This window comes from Ailuropoda melanoleuca, chromosome 20 (genome assembly GCF_002007445.2).
Source record: "Ailuropoda melanoleuca isolate Jingjing chromosome 20, ASM200744v2, whole genome shotgun sequence".
NCBI classification, from domain to species: domain Eukaryota; kingdom Metazoa; phylum Chordata; class Mammalia; order Carnivora; family Ursidae; genus Ailuropoda; species Ailuropoda melanoleuca.
In genome coordinates, this window is record NC_048237.1 from 29,349,217 (window position 1) to 29,367,524 (window position 18,308).

General features: G+C 43.8%; 1 protein-coding gene across 3 annotated transcripts in view; it reads left to right on the forward strand.

Moving 5' to 3' along the window:
* The window catches only part of SAMD4A (sterile alpha motif domain containing 4A), a 206,099-nt gene that overhangs the window by 119,574 nt on the left and 68,217 nt on the right, over nt 1-18,308 (forward strand). For all 3 annotated transcript variants that reach the window (XM_034648600.1, XM_034648601.1, XM_011225504.3), the window contains one exon: nt 995-1,513. In XM_034648600.1, the coding sequence (XP_034504491.1) occupies nt 995-1,513 (519 nt within the window). The remainder of the gene's footprint in view (nt 1-994; nt 1,514-18,308) is intronic.

Genomic DNA, 18,308 nt, shown 5'->3' on the forward strand with positions numbered 1-18,308 from the left:
GGTGCGAAATGAAGTCACCAGTCATAAAAGGCTGTATGTTCTCACTTATATGAGGTAACTAGAGCAGTCAAATACATAGAGACAGAAAATACAACGGTGGTTGCCAGGAGCTGGGGGAGGGGAGATATATGGGGTTATTATTCAATGGGTTACAGAGTTTCAGTTTGAAAAGATGAAAAACATCCAGAAATGGATGGCGGGGATGGCCGCCCAACATTGTGAAAGTCCTTATTGCCACACACTGTCCACTTAAAAATGGTGAAAATGGTAAATGTTATCTTCTACATACCTTACCATAGTAAAGGTAACTGAACAGATCCTCCATACGTAAAGAAAAATAGCTTGCTTATCGTGTGTGATCAGAGGTGCCCCTAGAGCCAAGTCTAGCTTTCAGATCTAGCTTTGAGGTCACAGTGGTTTTCTGAGGCAGATTCTCGTGAGAAAGGTGCAGGCTTACTTCACCAAGATGAGGGGAGTCCTTTCTTTTCCTGACAGATTTCTCGATCCAGGAAGCTTTACCATCTTCACACAGATGCCTTTGCTAGGCTGTAAACCATGTTTCCTTGTCTGCGGGAGGGAAAGCAGCCTTACCCCCAAGGATCCACTGCACCTTTGACAGCACTTGCTTCTCTGTGAAGATTTTCTTACTCCTTATGCCTCTGTCTATCTGAAGGCGTGGCCAGACTTTTCTAAGAAAGAACACAGGGCTGTAAATTCTATTTGGTTGTACCAAAGTAGTTGTAGGGTCTTGGAGACCTGAGTGGGAATTAGATTGAGCACCCAAACATCCAAGAACATTTGTTCTGTGTTTCATTGATGTCACGGCCCCCTGACAACCTGGAGTCCGTTTTCCAATCCAATGCATGGGCTGTTTTGAGAAAAATTTAGCCAGGATACATGGAGACTCTAACCCATAGGAATTCTCTTTACAGTGTGGTGTTTCATGGCATTGTGGGTGTATTTGCTTATTTGCCCTGTATATTTTCCTTTCCAGGAATCATTAACCAATGGCAACAGGAATCCAAGGATAAAGTGATTTCCCTCCTGTTAACTCATCTGCCTTTGCTGAAGCCAGGAAACCTTGATGCGAAAGTAGAGTATATGAAACTGCTGCCCAAAATCCTGGCGCACTCTATTGAACACAACCAGCACATCGAGGAGAGCAGGCAGCTGCTGTCCTATGCTTTGATACATCCGGCCACTTCGCTGGAAGATCGCAGCGCGTTAGCCATGTGGCTGAATCACTTGGAGGACCGCACGGCGACCAGCTTTGGCGGCCAGAACCGAAGCCGCTCGGACTCCGTGGATTATGGGCAGACACACTACTATCACCAAAGACAGAACTCCGATGACAAGCTCAATGGGTGGCAGAACTCTCGGGATTCTGGGATTTGCATCAACGCCTCCAACTGGCAGGACAAAAGCCTGGGGTGTGAGAATGGCCACGTGCCCCTCTACTCCTCCTCATCTGTCCCCACCACAATCAATACAATTGGAACCAGCACAAGTACAAGTAAGTTCCCTGGAAGCCCTCTAGAGCAGTCCGGTTTGGTGACTTGCTGTGTGTGGTATGTCCCTCTAAGAATGTCTGCTCCGAGCACCCCGTAACCCTGGGAGAGAGGGGCTCACTGGAATTGGCTGTGGGAAAGGGACCTTTGGATCCCATCTTTGTTACTCATTTGATTCTGGGAAGATAAAAATGCCAGGCAGGTAAAAATGATCGATCGTCCAAATTTGGGTTATAAACAGACTAAAAAATAAATAAGTAAGAGAGAGAATAAATGGTAAAAGAAGGAAACTTCCTGTTTCCACAAGTAGAAATGTCTTCCACCCACATGCCTTTCGCCCCGGGGTTTTTGGATTTGCCAAGACACTGAGTTCTGTGTGATTCTCTAAACCTGATTCTAACCCCTGGTTAACCAGATGCCTTCATGGGATTTGTGCATTTTCTTTTTTTTCCTTCGGTTTTTTTTTTTTCCTTTCTTTCTTCTTCTTCTTCTTTTTTTTTTTTTTTTTTTTAATATTTTTAACCCTGGAATGTTCCCTCCCTTGCATTTTCTGGTTTTTATCCCCCGTTGTTGGGGGCACTTTTCCTCCTGACTAGGGAGACAGGTTTGCTAACTGAGAATGCTGCTCTGTGCTGTGGCCTGGTGTGAATGCTGTGGCCTTTTCTTGCTCAGTCTAACTTAGGAGAAGCGGGTCAGGAACAGCTTTGCGGAAGGGAAGAGCAGAGGACAGCCTTCTGCTCTTTTGACCACTAAAGCAAAGTACCCTGCGCACAGCTGGGACTAGGGCCGGGAGTCCTCTCTGTGGCTCCCCACTTAGGCTGAGCAAAGTGACAAACATGCTGTCATCGATGCTTCGATAACTGGCAACATGGGAGGGGGGGCCCGTCATTAAACAGAAATCCTTGATGCTAGTTGCATGCGTCTGTGAATAGTGTCAGCACTGAGATAACTTTCTCGGGGGAAAGCTTTTGTGGTCAGACCTTCCATGCCTGTCAACCTGCAGGAACCCCCAATTAAAAGATCTGAGAGTATTAAGAATTAACAGTGACGGCTTCTTGGCCTCTCCCTCCACTTGGATCTCTCGGCTAATGGATCCTTTGAAAAGGCTTTCTCAAATACATAGGAGTGTTGAATTGGAACTACATTAATTGAAAGAACCAAGGAAATACTTAAGATACTGCATTCATAATGCTACAACACGAGATTTTTAATTCTTCTTGTTTTATTTTTACATTGAGATTTCAATAACTTGTGCATTTGGGGAATTAAGGGATTATTGCATCATTGCTTTATTATGTAAGAAGTTCTGGGGGCAGTCTCTTTCACAGACTAGTAATCTGGGGAACGGTTTCACTAGTTTCTGTGTGACAGGGAGGGGTGGCTGGGACTATTAAGGCAGACACATGCAGGCTGGATGACAGGGCTTTTTGGCCCAAGTTTCCCGGGTCAGGGACAGAATCTAGTAATTGTTACAGAACTCTTTGATAGCTGGGAGAGGTGTGAGCTCCAAGCCACGTGCCCTCTCAAAACTTGGTCTTTTACATTTTAAGGGTTGAATTTTATGTCATTAGTCTTGGGTCATCATATTTCTGTCTGTCCTGATTTGCACTCTCAGGGCTGTAAGTCTTGACAAGATTAGTACGTTCGAGGTGGTTAGCAGATTGTAGTCCGCGGGTACTTTCATTTTTCACTGTGGTCGTCCAGCCGTGCAGAGGGGAGGAAATGCGGAGATGACTGTCATGGCCTCCCAGCTCTTCGGCTGCCTGTGCAGTGCTTGAGTAGAAGAAGACTTGAAGGTTTGACAAGATGACTAGATTACAGATCTCAGGAAGGAGAAAGGGGCTGGAGCCCTGTTCCAAAGCACTGGCAAAGAAAGCTCAGATCTCTCTTCCAGAAAGTTTCATGCAAACATTTAGGCCATGTCAACTCTTGCATTTCAATATCTCTTTAACAAAATATTAGTGTCATTGCTTTAGTCTTCTGCACTGTCTATGGTGGTTAAATGGCATTTGTCAAACCTGCAAACTTTTGGGTCATTCATTCGCTTGTGCCTCTATCATCTATATCCTGAGCACCGGGGAGGCAGTTTGATGAAGTAGAAAGAACAAGGACTTTGGTGTCAATGCCCTGCTAAGTCCAAATCTCAGATCTACAGTTTGCTAACTACGGCTTGGCCAAGTTACTTAACCTCTCTGAGCAAGGTCCTCCCTTGTAAAATGAGAACATACGTGATAGCCATCTTTGAGGGCTGTAGGTGAAGGCACCTGAGATTATGTATGTAGACGCCCACACTGGCCAGAGCTGGCAACGGTGTCTGCTAAGCGAATAAATGAGAGAGAGTAGGAAGGACATAGAGGAGCAAAGTGCTAACACTGACACCCAGAGTCTGTGCCTGCATTTGCATCTCTGATTGTCACCTGATGAAAGCACCTTTCCTGAGCCCAGGCCATGCAGAGTAAACTAGGGGTCCTGGACTACGCCGTGACTTTTGGCCATTTCAATACAATAGAAAATGGGTTGGACTGAGGCTTCAGGACCTCTTCTCCTGCACCGAAAAGCTACATATCTTCCTTCTTTCAAATGGAAAAAATATTCACACGAAACAACATGATTATAAATCATAGTAAGAGAACTGAGATCAATTAGTGCTTCACATTTTCAAATTATCAACCACGTTAGTTACAGTTAATGCAAAGAAACTAACTAGAAGAAAACTTCCTTGTACAGTTTTTGGTTTTTAATCTTCGTTTATCCCACGAACGTTTTATCACTTTGGTCATTACGCTCCAGCAAAGTGCCTTAGCATTCGCGGCCTCCTCCCTGTGTGGATTCTGCACCATCCAACTGCACTACAAACACTACCCACCTCCTGGGTGCCCAGCACTGTGGTCAAGGTCATAGAGAATATAAGGAAGCTTAAGGAAAGTGATTCACTTTCAGGGAACCTATAATATAAGTGGAGAAAGAAGATACATCAGTCAGTCTCACAATTAGAAGTGAAATATCTCCCTTTAGCCAGACTAATCTGCAAAAATTTTACATGATCCATGCATTACATAAAAAGTGCAGTTAGAAAAATAACTCCAGTAGCTGCCATCAGGCGATATAGGATTGTGTCCGCTGAATGGGGGGGTCTGTACTGGAAGCACTGTCAGTGTGTGAAATGGAAAGACCCTCGTGAACCGAAGGGTCAGGAAAGACTTTGCAGGTAATAGGGGAGGTAAGCGAGGATGGAGATGGCAGGGGGACCGAGGGTAGGGACATGCATCGTGAGCATAGAGGTGGAGGTTAGAGTATGCAGGCAGGGTTGGAAGAGAGGAAGGAGGAGAGGCTTACGAAGGAAAAAGAGTAGTAGGCAATAAAAGTAGACTGAGGGGAGGGGATCTGAGAGCTCTGAAGAGGCCAGGCTTCACACCATGGGCGTGGCAGTGATATGAGCAATGCTGGAGGTGGACTGGTCTGCTGGGTGCAAACCAAAAGAATGACACGTGCTGAGCTTCAAAAGTTCAGTTGTGAGGTAGTCCAAGTGTCGTGAGGATAGGAACAGGCATGGAGCAGAAGGAATGGATGCTAGAAATGTTCCTAGGTGTAATTATTAGAATTAGGATTCAGTATTGACTTGGGCATACATCGTTAATTCATTTATTTGTTCATTCATTCACTTAGAAATTGTTTATTGAGCACCTACTATATGCTTAACCTACTTAAGGCACTCAGGGTGCGTCAGCAGATGAGACAAAGATGTTCTCCCTTGTGGAGTTTGCAGTCTAGCATATATAAATTAGAATATATAAGGAAATTATATAGTGGGTTAGAGATCGGTGAGTGGCATGGGAATAAAAACAGAGTAGGGTCAAGAGGATCAGGCCTCAGTGCTGTGGGGGTTATAGTATTAAATACGGTGGTCAGGATAGACCCCCTCAAGAAGGTAACATGCGAACAAAGACTTGAAGGAGGTAAGGGGGTGAGCCAAGTGGGTGTCTGGGGGAAGAATAGTCCAGCCAGAGAAGAAGTTTAAGCAAAGATCCCAAGATCTTTTCCCAGCTTACTGGGGAAAAGCAAGAAGGTGGTGGCTGAAAGGGAGTGAGTGAGAGAGGTAGACAGTGGGGGAGGGGGTGGCAGAGGTGTCTGGGAAGGACAGAATCTACAGGGCACTACAGACCATTGCAAGGACTTTGACTTTTGCTCTCAGGGGGCCATTGGAGGGTTTTGGGCACACGAGTGACATGACCTGACTTACATTTTAAAGGGATCGCTTTGGCTGCTGTTTTAAGACTAGGCTGTACCAGGGCAAGGATGGAAACACAAAGGGCGGTTCAGAGACTGTTACAGTAATGCAGGTACGACATTGCTGACTCTGGCCAGGATGGCTGAGGTAGAAGAGAGAAGAGTGGTCAGAGTCTAGATAATATTTTGAAAGTACAGCCAATGGAATTTCCTGACAAAATAAACGAAGGGTAGGAGGGAAAGAATTCAAGAATGACTCCAGAGTTTTTGCTTATGCAACTGGAAGGATGGAGAAAGTTTCTATTAAGTTTGAAAGCAAGATCGGGAATTGTGTCCTATATGATGAATCCGGGTGCCCATTAGACGATCAGACATGTCACGCAGGCATTTGGACATACGAGTATGCGGTTTGGGAGAGAGGACGGACCCGAGACAGACATTTGGGAGTTACCAGCACAGAAGTAGTATTTAAAGCCCTGAAACTGAATGAAATTACCAAAGCAAAGATGTAGATTGAGAAGAGGACCAAGGACTGAGCCTGGGCACTTCGACATGAAGACTGAGGAAGAGGAGGGTAAAGCGAAAGAAATGCAGGAGAAACCATTGAAGTCAGGAAAAACTCAAGTGTGTGGGTGTCTTGCAAAGCAAATGAAGAACGTGTTTCAAGGGGAAAAAATTATTGAGCAAAATTCTGCGGATGCATCCAATAAGATGAGGATGAAGAATTAACCACTGGATTTATCAAAAAGGAATATTAGAGATAAATTGGGAGTACTTGTCACATGGTAGGCATTTAAGGGATGAAGAAAGTTGAGTTAGTGATTCCAAAGAGATAAAAGCGCAAAATAGGGAGAGAAAGTAGCTACAAGCTCAATTTTGGATGTGTGTTGACTTAGAGAAGGTGCTAGAACATTGAGATAGAGAAAAATGATGTTTAGAGGGCATTTAAAATGCACATGATGGTTCCATGGAAAGTTTGGAAAGAAAGGGATTAGGATGTGGCTAAGCGTAAGGGGCAAAAACCAAACCCTAATATACCAAGAATTGACCTATTTTCATCCACTTAAACAGAGGCAAGAGTACCTTTTATTGTTTGCAGACGTTAACTCAAGTGAGATCACACAGGACCTTTGAGCAGGATCTTTTCTTCCATGACAAAGAGAAGAATGGGTTGGGACAGTTGAGAAGTCAACTTAACATTCTGGATAGCGTTAAGGTGTTTCAGAAGAGAGGTGCTGTACATTTCAGTACCCCACTCTCCTTATAAGGCTACTTAGGGGTCTGGTCACTAAAAACAAGAATGTGCAGATTCTTCGTCATGAGCCCGTGGGACCAGAAAGAACCACGGTATTGGCTGTCGCAGACCATGCACAAGTCTTAGTCAACTTTGTTTTGGCCATTATAAGCAATTCCAGTTACAAGGTGCATAGACTCCGGCTTAGCATCTCTACGTTTGCTTCCCATCTGAAGTCTGCTATAGAAAAAGTAAACCATTTGGGAAAAGAACATTCAGGAAAAATACCTCCTGGTTTTCCGAAGAGCCCATAGAATTCCCGTGTGGAGGTCAGGGCCATCTCCATAACCCCGGACTGCCTTTCCAACCATTGTCTACTCTTCGCTGGTGGACTTGGACCTGGAAGAAAACTACATGTTGCAGTTACAAATGAAGGAAATTTGTTTCTATTCAAAATGTCGCCACACTTGATTTTTCTTCACGTTCTTTACGCGTGGATTTGAAAACGTGCTGCCCTTTGCTAGCCTAGGCTGAGGCTCAGAAACTTTGGGTAACAGGAATTCTTCCAAAATGTTCCATTTAAACTGCCCACTTCTACAATCTCATGGTACACGTTGGAAACTTAGTATTTCTCTTCTTAGTCTTGGTTGATTTTTCTGATAATAAAAAGAATACCTTAAAAAATGTGGGTACCATCGATCATTAAAAGCGAGTTAACAGTGAAGGCACTCTACTGCGTAACGTTTGCTACATGCTGGGTACTGCTCAGAACCCTTTACATAAATATTAACTCACTTAATCCTCGTACCTCCGTGATGTGGGTATTATTGTTATCCCCACTTGACAGATGAGGAGAACTGAGGCACGGAGAGGCAAAGTCACTTGACCAGCATCACAGACCCGCCAAGTTTGGATGAACTGGGCTTTGAACCCAGGCTGTCGGGCTCCGGTGTCTGGCTCTAACCTTGAGGAGACATGCCTGTCCCGCCTCATCCTGTCCTCAGAGACGGACTCGATTCCTAGCTAGTAGACCCTTGTTTGACTCTCTGACTCTGAATCTGTCCCCACGTGGTTCTCCACAGCACACAGACCTAAGATCCTGCCCAAACTGCACCCCAGGTGGGCTCGCTTTGCACCAACCCGTATATTTCAATGTCAGCCCTTAGCATTCTGTGTCACAGTTCTTGGTTGACTTGGTTGCCTCCCCTTCCCAATCACAGACTCTTTGGGGGCAGGGGTTGTGTCTTCTTGATCCCTCTTTCCTGACACCTAGAACACCGCGTGGCCCAAAAAGTCACAGACACTGTGGAGATGGCAGTTTCCTGGCACACGTCACGCTGCCATCCCCCTGCAGCAGAGCGCCTCTGTTAGATTCTGGCTGTCTCTTGCTAGGGCCAGATGTGGCCTCCCAGTCCTCCTCCTTGTGCCCCTGAAGGCAGCCACTATAATTCAATAAGAGGTGGCATGTGAGCTGAAGCCTGTGTGCCCGCCCTGCCATAAATGTTTGCTGAACAGTAGGAACTTAATACATTCCTGGGCTCACTAGCCAGATGTTCATGAAGTTAATGAATTTCCAAAATAAACGAGAAAGCGTCCTTGGGAATTCACTACGTTTCTGGTGATCATATTGATCATTTAGCTTCTGTCATAATCCTCATAGTGACACTTGTCGTTACTCTTGCTTTTTTTGCATGACTTCTTTTACCAACTAGGTCTTGATACTAACAGACTTTTAATAACATACTGTGATCGTGATTGTGGAGGTGGTTTTATGAATTTATTCATGTGAAAAAATGCTATAGGGTTGTACGCAAATTTGTAAGCGCCCATCCCCCTCCAAAAAAAAAAATCTGTGTACAATCCTGCTGAGATCCAAGTCAGGTCTATATCTCCTTAGTTGTGGTGTGTGAATGTCGATTTCCTGGTTTTGAGAATGCACTAGAGTAGGATAAAATGTCACCTTGTGGGGAGCCAGGAGATGGGTACATGAGACCTCCTTTCTGTGTAGTATTTTTGCAATTTCTTGTTAAGTCTATAGTTATTTCAAAATTAAAAGTGAAAAAAAAAAAAACTACTGAGGCATCCAGTGCCTGGATATTTCTCGGGCTTTGGTCCTTGTGACTTGGCCTTCCAGGAGCGTGGAGGGTCCGTCCATCTATGGGAAGGATGGTTGCTAGGCCCCATGGAGCCAACATCTGGAACAAAACTACTCCAACAGGCAAGGTGAAAAGTGAGGGTGACGTGGATCTCAGGGAAAGTGGGAACCCTTGATCTGCCACTAGAAAAAAAACCCTCAGTCCATTGATTGACCCCTTCAGCCAGGGCCAGCTCCTTCAGAGATATCCGTTTGTTTCAAGAAATCCTTTGCCCTCTGCCCTTCAACATTTTCTTACAAGACCAGCAGCCACTTCAAACTCATTCCAGTCAGCCTGCAAAAAACGATCAGAACCCGGATATTGAAGAGGAGAGACAGCACACGGCTTTAAATGGGCCTGACAGGAAGAGAGGGCCTGGGAGTGGCCTCTTGGAAACCGAAAAGAAAGGGCAAGGCCTGCAGACCCCGCTTCTTTCTTGCAGGCTGCAGGTGTTCCCGTCCTAAGCCACTGGTGTCGTATAAATAAGTCTTGATGGAATTATTTTGCCTTTTACCAACATACTTTCTGGTTGGAAAATTTCTTCCTCCCCTAAATGTAGCCAACCTGGCATGTAACTGAAAAATTCCATTATTTCCTTAACCCCTCATTTGCTCTTCAAAGAGGTAACTCTAGTTGCTTTGCATCCTTTGAGAAGCATTTCGAACAGCTGGCATGATATATTTTTAGCTTCAGCTTCCTTCCCCTTCAGGGGAAACTTTTTTAAGCATGGCACTGGCCTTCCTGATACTACACTGTGAAGGTGGCCCAGCGAGGTCTCAGAGGATCAACTAGTGCCACCACCTCATCCTTCCCTTCCAAGAGTCCAGAGGTTTTACAGGACTGTGCTTTTCCTCACCACACTTCATGTTTATTTTCGAGGGCAACAATCGGAAAAACACTACAGTAAGCAAGAAGTCTGCTGGTTTATTGTGAGTCGGCCGAGATCCCCCTGCTTGGAAAAAGTCAAAGAGCTCCATGGGCTCCGTGCACCTTGGGTCATAAGGCTGCACCATCTGTCCCCCATCCAGGAGGAATTTTCTTGGACCCTAATTCCAGCGAGGGTTAGTAAATGCTAGACGAGCTATGTTCTAATTCTCTACTGTAATTCAAAAATAGGATGGATTCGGCTGGAATGAATGGCTTAGGTTGGACTCGTCTGGAAAAGGGAAGGAAGGAGGAAGAGAGGAACATGGCTTCTTTAAGACTTTTTTGAGCCCTGTAGTCTTATGATTTCTGTTATTTCACAAGATTTAGAGTCATAGTCTAACAGCGGCTGCTCCACACAAAAAAAAGAAAGAAAAAAAATTGGACAAGAAAACTTTTAATCTTGCACTTACTTATTTTTTTCTTTTCTCACTTTTAAGATTTCCAGGGACAAATTCAGGTTACATTGAAGAAAGATGTATCATGAATGTAACTTAAATATATATGCATTATATATTTATGTGTGTGTGTATATATATATATATTTTTTGACATCTTTAATATCAAGCAAATTAAACCCTTGAATTCCATGGTTTCAAGCGAAGGTAAATCTTAGTGGCAGTGCTTACTGTCAATTTGGAGTATATTTTCTAACTCTTAAACACTGTGTGTACCATTCCTGCCACCACCCCCAACATTCTATTAGGTAAAGTATGGCATCTGAGTATAGGAAATCTATGGATAGTTATCTATGGTATCTGAGTATAGGAAATCTCAGGTATGAGTCAATTAAGAGAAGGGTGTGGAGGTGGGGAAGCAAGGAAGACAGGGGGTTCCAAAATCTGGAAAATCCTATGTAGGATTTTCTAACATACCCTGGAGTAATCATTCCTTGCCAACAGTCTGGACCATTTCCATAGACGGATTCCATGGCTAGAATTAGAGGAGCCAATGAGAGCACCGGGTCTGCTTTAGAGATTTGTTTCACAGCCAGCCTTGCTGAAATGCATCCTTTCAGAAAAGCCCAGCAAATCCATATGGAGCTAAAAGATTCATAACAGATTATTTTATACTTCAGTCTTCTCCTCTGCACAGGAAAACGTTGCTGTGCAAAGGGAATTACAAGGCTAAGTGGCATGTTAGATATTCAAGTTTGGGATAGAAATAACAAGGCAGTGTCCATCAAGATCATGGCTTCAAAGTCAGATGCTTTGGGTTTCACTTGCAGCTCCTGCAATGACTAGGTGTATGGTGATGGACAGGTTACTTGGCCTCGAAAGCTCCTTTCTTCGTCTAGGAAATGGGACTAAATTTCAGTAGGAGACCTCTTAAATGACTTGCTCGGGATTGGTAGTTGGTGTGTTGATTGTAATAGCTGTTTAAAGCAGGGAATCATAAAAGGAATAAGACTAAATATTAACTTAAAGCATGAATACATACATTCAGGTGCTGTTTCTGTATAGAGTGTGGACCTTTCTCTGAGGCTAGGGCTCCCGACTGTGGCTGCTCTATGTCTCTGCTGCATAATTCACACCCTGGATGCATGGTTCTCTGTGATCTCTTCAAAATGGAGCAAGAATATGAAGACATTAAAAAAAAGAAGAAGAAAAAAGAAAACCAATCAGAGGACAGAATCTTTCTAGATGTTTTTTTCTTTTTATCATTCAACTTATAGTTTTCTCACTGAATTCAACAGTAGATTTTTAAGCAGAACAATGACTGTTTCTAAAGCACGTAACACAATTAACTTTTTATAATTCCTATGTCATCATTTGTTATACTTTCTTAAATGACGTATTTACAGTAAGTACAACTGGCATAAACAGGTTTGGGAACAAGATCAATGGACTCTTGGTCGCCCTCCGAGTTTGCTGGTGGGAGCAGAAGTGCACAATTAGATTACAGTTGAGGGGTTGGGGCACCATGCACATCGGAAGTAGTCTAAGGGGAAAGGAGAGTACTCGTTGGTCTAGCAAGTGGGTTAAATGAAAATGAGTTGAGAGCTACTTAGGGTTGTTGTGAGGATTTCATGAGAAATGTGTGTAGAGCACTTTCCAGTAGGAGAGGCTCAACAAATAATAGCTGTTATTATTATTATTATTATTATTATTATTATTATTATAAGCCTTCGTTGCTTAATGCTGATACAGTAAGGATTGCTTCTTCTACCTGGCAAGGCTCTGCAGGAAATGGGGTGGAATAGGCTCCCTGGGGCAGCCCTATGACAAAGCTCTTCCTATATGCTAAATTGAAATCAAGGTGCTTTGACCCAGCTCCATGAAGAGCTGGCCCTCCACAGTGTCAGTATACCCATAAGGATTGTTCCAGTGATGTATCTTACTAAATGTCTTAAAATGGACCAGAAAAAAACAAGAGTAGAGTAAGGTAAGCATTTGTTTTTGCTTCTTCGGGATCCATTGCTAACAGGAATAATTTTTTAAGTTAGTGGTAAGTGTAAGGCTATTATTCAGATTTATAACAATAATCCTTAAAAGGGATGCCTGGGTGGCTCAGTCAGTTAAGTGTGTGCCTTTGGCTCAAGTCATGCTCCTGGGGTCCTGGGATGTAGCCCCGCATTGGGCTCCCTGTCAGTGGGGAGTCTGCTTCTCCCTCTGCCCTCTTCCTCTCCCCCTGCATGTGCCTTCCCTTTCAAATAAATAAATAAAATCTTATTTAAAAAATGATCCTTAAGGAACAGAATTGGATTTATGAAAGACAAATGAGTTTATGAACATAGATATGGGCCAGGGAAGTGCAGCCGGTCCCAAGAGTTTAAAATGTTTGGAAGAAAAAGAATGTGGCTCAGTGAAAAGAGCAATGGGTTAGCAAAGTCACCCCACTTCTAACTCAGTGTGTGATCTTGCAATCTTGGGGATTCCCACATCTTCGTGAAGGCACAAGGTTGGATGACCCCTAAGCACCCTTGTTAGCGGTTTCATTCTCCGCTTCTAAGGAGGGAGCTGATGAGGATACAGTGCTTCGGGTCGCAGTGAGTGGGAGAAGGAGGGAGCCGGGCCACCTGCCGTGTGGGGCTGGTGTTAGAGCAGCAGCTCCTGTCGGAGGAGCCGGGGGAGCCGGAGGAGGCTCCCCGGATATACTCGGCGTCACCTGCACCTCGGTGAGAACCTGGTAGGATTTCAATTCCCGTCAGTGTTAAAAGAATGTGAACACCAGTCACTGCTCCCTGGAGTTTGGGAAAGTGTGGTGGACGGGAGGCACAGGGGAACCGCTTTTCACTCTACCTTTTGAAGTGAGTACCGTGTTAGTGCCACGTACCTCCTACTAAAAATAAAAAAGATTTAACGTGAAAACGATATGACGATGTTCATGAAGAACGAGAGAGAAAAAAGATCTCCTAAAAGAAAAGGCAGGGTGGTGTAGGCTGGAGTAATACGGCTGACCAAGGAGCGATTCGGGCATTGAGAAGGGTATTTAAGTGCGTTGACAGGAGGGGCGCCGTATGAGTTCCTTGGTCTCCGCTGTATAGGAAGAAAAAAAAATCGGCAACAATTCCAGGTAGAGATCTGGTGTTGGTGAGCCTCCAGAGCGTGTTTCGATGACAAGTGTGGATTCACTACCCTTTTGGAGTTAGAGAAAACCCACCAGAGGACCGACAGGTTCGGTTGCCCGGCGCCCACCTCCCAGACCAGCTGAGAGCCGCTCTTGCTCTGATTGTGGCGTCATCTTGAGGAGAGTCTTTTGGGGGGAAGAGTGAACTGTTGGAAGGTTCTTTGTTTTCAGAGATCTGGTAAACATTCGGGGTGTTCCTGGTCTTATTCCTGTGCCTTTACGGCAAATATTTCCACAGAAGAGGTGGGGACATGCAGCTTTGGGGCTCTGTGTCAAAAGCTGCTACCCATTCTGGATTAACACACACACACATAACAACAACAACAACAACTTTTGCAATACCCAAGTCAAAATACAGTTAGACACGTAACCCTCCGTGCCAGTTTCCTGAGGAGCAGTCTCTGAGTGGTGTCCGTGGATGGCAACTGCACCCAACACTACCTTCCAGAGCCCGGAAGTTCAGCTTCTCAGCGAAGAGGAACAATGGTGGCAAAGATGAAGACGCTTAGCATAGTCTCCGAATCTTTCATTACTGTCAAAGTGTAGCGTGAGACAGAGAACATAGAATAGAGACAAGTCTCATTTACATGGTGGGTATAGTCTTTAAAAGGTGCCTGAAATGACCTTTCTTTGAATCAAATCATTTTTCCATTGACTAGAACTGTGATGTGGGGTACACATTATCTTGGTTTCTAATTAATCTTCACCGGCAGGAATTCAGTTCCTGAGATTTTCTATCAAAGTTAATAATCTATAAAGTATCTTAAAATAACAAATATTGAAAGGATTTCATTGGGTGATTTTTTTTTTTTGTAATGTATATAATAGTTCTGTTCTCTAGCAAAGTGGAATTCTTTAGGTGGCTTGTTTTGGTTTTCATTTGCTGTCTCTAACAAGTCCCATTTATATGGCGTTGGATGGGCAGGGCAGGCGGTGCCCTAAATCCCACGTCAGGCTGCATTTCTAAATGTGGAGAGTATAGTCCTCCCAAATACTTTCAGGACCTGGAGAGAGGGCTTGCTGAGCAGAGATGTTGACGGAAGGGCTTGGCTAGAATAACGCCTGGGTCTGTATCCACTGGGTGCACTGGGAGAACATTCAAGACTGCAGCACGTTTGGGAAGTTGGAAGAGTTGGGGGGTAATCATTAGGCCTCAGGGAGCTAGGTTGTGAGAAAGGAAATTATTCACATATGTTCATCATTATCCAAGAAATTATTCTGTGCCTGTGATATTGTTATTAACTCTGCTGGTTTTAGCAGGATAATTTAAATATCCCAACTGCATGTTCTATATACGTATTATTCTAAAAGCCGGAGCTCACTGTAAGTATAATAATGGCATCTTTGGGTAAAAATGACCACATGTGTACATTTATTTACTTTTGGCAACGTAGCTCAAATCCCAAAGCACTGTGTGCTCAACTTCACAGTCAGAGTTTTTGGTTCCCCCAAGTGTCTCTACTTGGGGTGTGAGCTGAGGATGGGATTGAAGCCAGCCAGACCCTAAGGCTGGATCTGAGATCCTAAATTCAAGGTAAGTCTCGGTGCATAGGTCACTGTCATTAAGGAATAAGAATTGTCAATAGTTGGAGAGGGTAGATGTCTTGCAAGCAAATGATGTGTTGCTTGAAGACTTTCTTTTCAATCTATGAGATTTGCTAAAAAGAATGGAAAGCTTTGTATGGTCACATTTCTTTCCCTAATTTTCTGTGGGTGATCTCTCTCTCTCTAGCTAGAGACAGCTGCATAATTTTTATTTGCTTTTAGAATTATTCTCTTGCTCCTCTTCTCCAGCCGCTCAATCTGTATGCAGTTCCAAGAGCAGGCTAATTATGGGGTCCTGGATAAGCAGTTGCTCAGAGAAAAGCTCTTTAAGCGTTCGACTGGGATGGCTTCGTGCCAAGGTCACGCTCGTGACCCTTTCCTCATTCACGTCCATACGTCTGCCTGGGAGCTGCCTTCCATCCATGTGCAGTTGCAAGAACAAACTTTTTAGAAAGGTCAACACAAGAAAGAAGTGCTTTTCCTGACATGACAGCACAAGCAGAGGAGTTCATGTTTACTTCTTGGGTCTTCACTCCAGAAACGTAGCCACAAAGTGGCCAAGAGAAAAGAGAAGTGCCTTTCCTTAACCAAGGCTTTGTCATTTTGGCTGCCCCTGCGATGGCTGAGGATTTATTCGCTCAGGGGTCAAACTCTCAAACTTGTGGGACTCCAAGCAAAAGGGCTGCTAAAATTCCTTGAGCCAGGAGATTGCTTTTGCTTGCAGGTCAATGTTTTGAACTCCACTTCATTATTGAGTAAATGGTTTACTTCCAGAGATCCTTGTACCCTGTGAGGCCACTCTGCCAACCCTACACGGTATGGACTGAGAGAAACAAAACGCTTGAAAAGATAGTTCATTAAGAGTCCTGACTTTGGGGGGGGGAGAAAAGGATCCTGACTTTGGGAAAGGAGGGTGCAGAGGAATACCTTCCCCTCTGCCCTTACCCTCTTTTAGATCAGCTTAGACCCAGCCCCTTGGAATCATCCAGTTTGGCAAAGATTTGAACGGGCCCTTGGCCGAGCTGTTGGAACTGTAGGAAAAACCTGCTTGATACCCGGATTTCTCTTCAACCTAACAAATCTATAGAATCCCAGTGCCCAGCCTACTCAATTGGAACTTTGGTGGAATTTCTACCTCAAACGAGTTCATGATGATTGTGAGAAATCCCGAGGAGTTCTATCTCTAGGCCTGTCACAGAGCGGCACTGGGAGTCTTCTTTCGGTGCTGGAGAAATTTATTTCTAGGATTGAAAGGACAGTTGGGGCAAATGACCCACCACTTCTCAGCATTCCCTGCTTTGTCATACTCTGGTGAATTCAGGAACTCGTGCTGGGGGCACAGATCTGACAGGGTCCCTAATACACTAGTTTACAGAATCAGAGTCCAGAAAGATCTCAGGCAATATCAGTTGTGGTTCAGAGCACATGCTTTGGAGTCAGACCAACCTGGCTTTCAGTCCCGGTTCCACTGATTACTAGCTGTGTGACCTTGGAGAAATGCTTAACCTCTCTTGGCCTTGATTTCCTCATATTACAGAGAGGGGAATAATTGCCACCCATGAGTGATTGTGAAAGTCCTCTGGGTATTTTTTCTTCAAGATACCCCTCCTGGAGAATTCTATCCTCCTATTTCAGTGCTAAAACTATTTCAGTTCTAAAACTAAAAACAATCCTCCTATTTCAGGTCTAAAAACTTGTTCTTCAGTTGTTGTTGTTTTTAATTTTTAAAAAAATATTTAAGTAGGTTCCATGCCCAATGTGCACCTTGAACTCATAACCCTGAGACTAAGAGTCACATGCCCCTAAAAATTGTTCTCCTTCAGTTTTTCCTCTCATTCATTATTTTCCTCTCATTCATTCTCTGTGTTCTCTTTTTTAGGAACTCCTTTTAATCACACAATAACTGTTCTCTAATGATTCTGTTATCTCCTATTTCCAATCTTTTTGTTCTTCTTGCTGGGTGATTTCTAAAACTTTATCCTCCAAACCTATTATATAAATTTTAATCTGTTCTATCACATTTTCCAGTTGTAAGAGTTTCTTTCTTGTTCTTTGAATGTTCCTTTTTGTATTGCATTCTGTTCTTGTTTCATGGGTATGAAATCTTTCCGATAGTTCTGAAGACATGATAGTTGAATTTTGTAGTCTTTTTCTGTTTCCAACGTTGTGCTTCCTTGGAGTTTCTTTTTCTGTTTGTTTTGGACCCTGTCTCTCAAACGAGAGTCCTTTCATTTTTTGGGAAGCTGCTAGAACCTTATATGTGTGAATTTTACCACAGAGAGATCAGGTAGGGATGTAGCCTGGCTGCTTCTGTTGGGGGCTCACAGAAAATACCAGCTATAATTCTTTTCTCATGGGCCAGTCCATTTTCCCTGGAGGAATCTTTGTCTCCTCCTGGAAGATTCAGGCCTGGCTGCCAGGGTTCTAGGGGCTGTTAGGAGAAAGGTTCTAGGATGATAGTTGCTTAGTTTTATGGGTTGTGGGAGAGAATCTAAGGGTCTACTTGTGCCTTAGATTTACTTTCTACCAAATCTCCTATTTTGGCCCCTCCCTGCACCCTTGCCTTTAAATACCTGGTCTCTGAATCCAGAACTTCTAGAGACTCCTGTAGCATGAATGGTCATGCTTCCCCTTCCTGTGGACATACATGTCATCTTTCTTTGGTCTGCTGAGTCAGTTATCACATGTCCTTCTATTTCCAGCTTCCAAAGTATGATGGATTCTGGTGATACCCACTGTCTTCTCCTGTCATCTCTCCTGAATTCTTTTCCTTAAGGGTTTATGTGTTTGCTGTCATTTTAGGGAGTTTCCAAAAAGAACAGAGGAATATCTGCATAAATGGAAGTCTATTTTAATTTGTTTACTTGTTTATGATCTGTCTCCTCCACTTGAATATAAATCCCAGGAAGTCAGGGGCCTGGTCTTGTTCCCTGCAGTATTCCTATTGTCCAAAACACTGCCTGTCATATCACAGATGTTGAATAAATATACCTGCTATGTGTGTGAATGAATGCATGCATGAATGAATGACATGTAATGTAGATCTCTTTGTACAATGCCTATATCCCACTAAAAAGTAATATCTTACCCATGACTATTTTTGTCTTTGAGGATTAGGTGGTGAAATAAAACTTTATGCTACTCATAGCCATTGATTTTAAATGG